Consider the following 6,000-nt stretch of genomic DNA (forward strand, 5'->3'; position numbering starts at 1 on the left):
GAGAGGGAAGGGGTGCGAGTGACAAAGTGTATGTTGCACTATAAACCACATGCCTGCCATACCTGTGTCCAATATAAGGGACATTGTGAAAGGATAGAGTTAGTGTTGTGATGTTGCAATGCACATTTCATCATCGTTTTATCATTGTAGTTTGTATCAGATACCTATGAGTGAGTGAATCCCTAAACATCCACAATTTTTCTCTGTGTATGCACTCAGATTTGACAGTACACTGCAAGATAATTTTATTAGCGGTGTTTCAAAACCAGAGTATTGCATTTGGTATCTAGAGAGCTTTAATAAAAACTTATTTTCTTGTATGATATGAGAGCCAGTGTGAGATGGAGATTAAAAGGAGTTTCACATTTACCTCAGCCACTGAGCTCACTGGGGGACCTCTGCAATAGGCTGAGATCCTATCAAAAATATTACTTAAAATGGTAAAAACCAGATAGGTGTTACAGATAGTCCACTTACAACTAGAATTGGGACCCAAATTTTCATTGCCAAGCAAGGTGGCTAACTGAATCGTGCCTGAATTTATTACCTTTTGCCATGGTTGTTATGCAAATATTGCTGTTGTTAAGTGAATCCTGCAGTCATTAAGCAAATCCCATTCCCCCCCCCATTGACTATGGAGATTCTTAGTTCTCCAGATCATGATTGTCTCAAATGTGCTTTTTCAAAAGGCAACTGGACTTTCTTTTTTCTCTTTGAAGACGTTTCACTTCTCATCTAAAAAGCTTCTTCAGTTCTGATTGAATGGGAGTGGTGGTGGATATGGAAGGGTTTATTTTCCTTTGCAGTCATCCAGTTGTTAGCATTCTCTCTGAAAGCTGTTGAGGCCATTTGGGAGTTTATCTGTGCCATCAGGGTCACCTGCAAATAGGTGTGGAATCTTCTTGGAACTGCTGAAAGGACTGTGTTGTAAACAGGAGACAAGTGGTTAAAGTGACCCTGATGGCACAGATAAACGGCTCTCAGACAGAGTGCTAATGATCAGATGACTGTAAAGGAATATAAATCCTTCCATTTCCACCCCTGCTCTCAACATTCAGTCAGAACTGCAGAAGCTTTTTGGATGAGAAGCGAAACATCTTCCTCAAGGAAAAAACAGTTGCCTTTTGAAAAAGCATCTTTGAGACTTCCCCCATTAACTTTGCTTGTCAGAAGCCCATTTGGAAAGTCACAAATGGCGATCATGTGAATCCAGGACACTGCAAGTGTTGTAAATACGTGCTAGTTCCAAGTGCCCAAATTTTGATCATGTAACCATGTGGATGCTGCAACAGTTGTACAGTGCAAGGACTGGTTATAAGTCACTTTTTTCGATGACATTTTAACTTTGAAGAGTTGCTAAATGAATGTTTTAAGTAAGTAGAGGACTACCTGCAATTACCTTCACTGTACATATGTAAGTCCCATTTTTGTAGAGGACATATTTTTTCTAAACAATTTGCAGTTTATGTCTTTATTTTGCATTAGCAGGTAATTTGTCTTCCATATTATTAATTTGATTTCTTTCTTTTTTTTTAAACTCTATTCCACCGTTCACCCTACCCTGATGTATAGTTGTTGGATGTCATGGGAGCCAAGCCTTGGTGCATTTTATGGACCACTTGCATTCATTATTCTGGTAACGTGCATTTACTTCCTCTGCACCTATGTGCAATTAAGGCGTCATCCAGAACGCAAGTATGAATTAAAGGAAAGGATAGAAGATCAGCAGAGGTTGGCAAGTCCTGAACTTGGCCATAGTCACCTGACAGACCTTGGATCAGTTTCCCAGGCAACCTGTTCAATGATGTCTTCATCCTTGTTGGAAAATGAGCACTCCTTCAAGGCTCAGCTTCGAGCTGCTGCATTCACTTTGTTTCTGTTTACTGCCACCTGGACTTTTGGTGCCCTGGCTGTTTCCCAAGGACATTTCTTGGATATGATATTTAGTTGCCTGTATGGAGCATTTTGTGTAACCTTAGGACTCTTCATCCTCATCCATCACTGTGCCAAGCGAGATGATGTGTGGCATTGTTGGTGGTCTTGTTGCCCTTCTCGAAGAAACACCTACTCGGTGCAAGTCAACGTCCGTCCAAAAGTTAATGTCAATGGTGAAAGCCAAGCTCATGCCTCATGTCTTCAAGACTCACCATGCCCAGGTAAATCGGCTGTTTTTAATCACCCAGCCATTAGTCATTGCAAACTCACCAATCTACAGGCTGTTCAGAACCACGTCAACTGCCTTTCACCAGTCACACCGTGTTGTGCAAAAATGCATTGTGACCAGCTCCTGGAAGATGAAGCTCATATTCATGTACACAACGAAGGGACTTTCAGACCCAACATGCACATTCACAGATGTTTGAAAAGTAGAACTAAACCACGATATTTCAGCCGACATCGAGCTGCAGGAGAAAGGGAGTATGCTTACCACATTCCTTCAAGTATTGATGGCAGTATACACAGTTCACATACAGACAGTCCACACAGTACACATGATCGTCACTCGGGCCACAGGCGGCCATGTTGTGCAAAAAACAGCCCCTATCCAACCATCACTCAGCCTGAAAGTAGTGATGCAAGTACTGTGATCTATAGTTGTGCTAAACTCCCAGAAACTGAGACAGGCCCCCATTTTGAAATGCATCCACGGACACAATCCTTGCCCTTCAGCACAACCAGCCACAATGGAATTCTAAAGGGAAACCTGCATGAAGCCATGATTTACAGTTCAGATAGTACAGGAAATATCAAAACAGGGCCATGGAAGAATGAAACTACTGTGTAGTTGGTAGGCCACATTTCTCGACTTGCAGCTCAAAGCATCTTAGACTGCAAACCTATATACAGCAATTTGGGAGTAAGCCCAATTAAATTCAGTGGGCTTACTTCTGAGTAGACCTAGCTAGATTTGTACTGTTGGTCTTTGTTTTCCTTCTAAACTGAATAAGATTCTACGTGTTTGTGTAGCACATAAAATAACTGTACAGGTTTTCAACCTATTTTTTTTTTCTTAATAAGGCTTTTAAAAAGCGGGCAGTCTTGAAATTATTTTTAAAAGAATGATAGAACAATGTTCAAGGAAGAACGAAAACGTAAATCTAGGAAGCAGACTAAGAGGTGTTTGTTACTACAGGCAGTCCTTGACTTATGACCACAACTGAGATTGGAATTTCTGTCGTATGTTGCTGCAGTCATAAGTAGGGTTGGACCCAATTTTACGACAATTTTTATGATGGTCATTGTGAATCACTGCAATTGTTAAGCAACTCCCATGGTTACTAAGCAAATCTAGCTTCTTCAGTGGGCGGCGGTTTATTTTGCCCCAAATTACATAACAGCAGGATGTGGCAACTGGTTATAAATGTGAGTTAGTTGCCAAGCACTCAATGCAAGAGTGGTAGATGAAAGGACAAATCATAAGTTACTTTTTCCAGGCACTTATCTTTGAACCATTGTTAAACAAAAAGTATAAGTCAAGGACTTCCTATATTATGTAATGTGGTATTGTTTTCCTTTTATTTTTTTTAATCTGTATCGGCATCAGATACCTTTCTACCCATATCACTATCACCGCCTTTCCTTGATTATTTTTGCAACACAAATGGTTTTCTATTAATTTTTGAAGTCAGCAGAAAAAGAAAGGATTTTATAACCAGCCTAACACAGCTTTTTAGGCCTATAAAAACGATACTGCCTCTAAAGATCTTCTATAGCCTATGGCGTGTGAAACCATGTAGTGTATATGTCACTGTTCTGTCTTCTTTCTCTTTGGAAAGAAACACTAGGTAAAGTCCTACGTTAACATCTACAGTGCTGTACTGGTTGTATTCCTTTTTTGTTGTTAAGATTATTGTTATTAATAATATTTTTAATTTCTGCATGACATCTGTCAGGATAATGCCATTTGTTGTTTTCTAATGTTGCATATGTACAAAGGAAAAAAAAATACCCTATTGTAAAAGGCTGTGATCTGTCCATGTTGGTATTAATCTAGAGCATTTTGACTCTACGAAAAGAAAAAAAGAGAAACGTATCCTCTGCACCCCTTTAAGCGGCACAATCCTTTCTACAAGGTTAAAAGATTGCTTTGATAAGGGTGCACTCTAATGTCTCCGCAAAGCATGTCCCATTGAATGTGGCACTGTGTATGTCTCTAGTAGCTGTCTCTCTACCAGTTTCACTCTTTGGTCCATTTGCTTTTGGGAATTAACCTGCGGGTAGCCCTATCATCATCAATCAAGGCAAAGTAGTGCTTTCCCATTAACTCTTTGATGATTGCAATTATTCACTTAAGAAATAAAGTAGGGCATCAGCAGCCCGAGCTAAGCACTTTGAAAATGCATTGATGTCAATGAACAAGACATAACCTGAGTACTGGACTGCATTTTTTTCAACACTGAAACCCAAAGTGCTTAACTTTGATTGGATTGTTTCCTGAGAATATTTCCAGATTGGAGGGAAGACTTATATGTGCATTGTTATGCAATGATCATCATCATAGCAGTCCAGTCCAAGAGTAACTAGTAAAAGCTTTGTGACTTTGATGGTCATTCTAAACAAACCCCTGGCCCTCATTGCTAAGGAAATGCATATAGGACTTCACTGTAATGAAATATCACTTAAGAGCAGATGTTTAAATTATGCTGTATTTGGGATGAAATCACCTTCTTTGTCATGCCTTTTTAATCCATTGCTAAAACAAAAATGCGATTGCCTTTATATTTCCATACATATTTGACCTTTCACTGATTTATTCTGTTCAGATCTAGTAATCTCTAGGGCCAACATTACTCTCTGTTCATGAACTTTCAGCAAAAAAGTTTTGTTTTTATTATTTTTTTAGGGGGGGAGAAAAGTCTATGAATATCTGAACACATTGCACTAATAAACATGAATAAGAGAATTACTGTATAGTTGCTGTTTAAGATTTAAAATAAAGTACAGTGCAGTTTTAAACTGGTGACTTAATATGAATAGAACCATACAGCTCAAGGTGTGTTGGGGAGCCATGATGAAAAATAATCAGTAATTCCACGCTTAAAGAAAAAAACCAGGGAAGGAATCAACAAAATCAAAATGGTGGCCACCACCACACAATTGAAGCTCTGCTCCTTTTTTACATGTGTTGTAGAAAGGACCAGTTTTGATCACATAGCTGTGCCGCCAGCTGGATTTTTTTTTTAACCACCTCTTTGAAGATATTCTTGAAACATTCAATATTAAGTGGATGTTAGACGTCAGTTGATAAAGATGTCACACATTCAATTAACCTTAACAATTCGTTCCTTGGGGGGAAAAATCTTGCTTCATGTCAGTGGGCTTCTCCTCCTGACAATCTTAATAGAGCTCAGTTCATTATCTGTATTATCTGCATTATATGTATCACTACATTCTAAATCCATTTATGTTCAGTGACTTTTTTTCATCACGCTGCATATAAACAAATGATTTTTAATGGGACGCTATAAAAATATGGGTCAGGTAAATGTGTTCTGCAGTCTTTGCAGGTGGGATGAAGTACTCAAAGGGTTAATGCTCAGTATCTGAGTGCAAGGGATTAACTTTTGGTATTTTTATAAAATTCAAACACACACACCTATATGTGTGTGAGTGTGTGTGTATATATATATGTATATATATGTATATATGTATGGGTATATAGGTCTTTGGTTATTCGGGTTTTCTCCCGCGTAAAATTGGAAGTGTCTTGGCGACATTTCGCCGAAGTCTCATTTGTCATCTTCAGGCTGGTGCTTTCAGCTTCGTGCTCCTAGAAGCTTCTAGGAGCACGAAGCTGAAAGCACCAGCCTGAAGATGACGAATGAGACTTCGTCGAAACATCGCCAAGACACTTCCAATTTTACGCGGAAGAAAACCCAAATAATCAAAGACCTACATACAAACACCCGCGAAAACCTCAGAAAACAAGTATGGGTGTGTGTGTGTGTGTGTGTGTGTGTATGTATATATATATGTCTTGAGTGTTTTTTTTTAATGCAC

The 6,000-nt window shown here is 39.0% G+C and overlaps 1 protein-coding gene across 3 annotated transcripts in view; it reads left to right on the plus strand.

The window, feature by feature from the left end:
- ADGRA1 (adhesion G protein-coupled receptor A1) overlaps positions 1-4,956 on the plus strand; it is a 462,284-nt gene extending 457,328 nt beyond the window's left edge. For all 3 annotated transcript variants that reach the window (XM_039337456.1, XM_039337457.1, XM_039337458.1), the window contains one exon: positions 1,573-4,956. In XM_039337456.1, the coding sequence (XP_039193390.1) occupies positions 1,573-2,785 (1,213 nt within the window). In that variant the 3' untranslated portion in view covers positions 2,786-4,956. The remainder of the gene's footprint in view (positions 1-1,572) is intronic.
- The last annotated feature ends 1,044 nt before the right edge of the window (positions 4,957-6,000 follow it).

Source organism: Crotalus tigris, unplaced genomic scaffold (genome assembly GCF_016545835.1).
Source record: "Crotalus tigris isolate CLP2741 ecotype Arizona unplaced genomic scaffold, ASM1654583v1 scf7180000017678.2327064, whole genome shotgun sequence".
Taxonomy (NCBI): domain Eukaryota; kingdom Metazoa; phylum Chordata; class Lepidosauria; order Squamata; family Viperidae; genus Crotalus; species Crotalus tigris.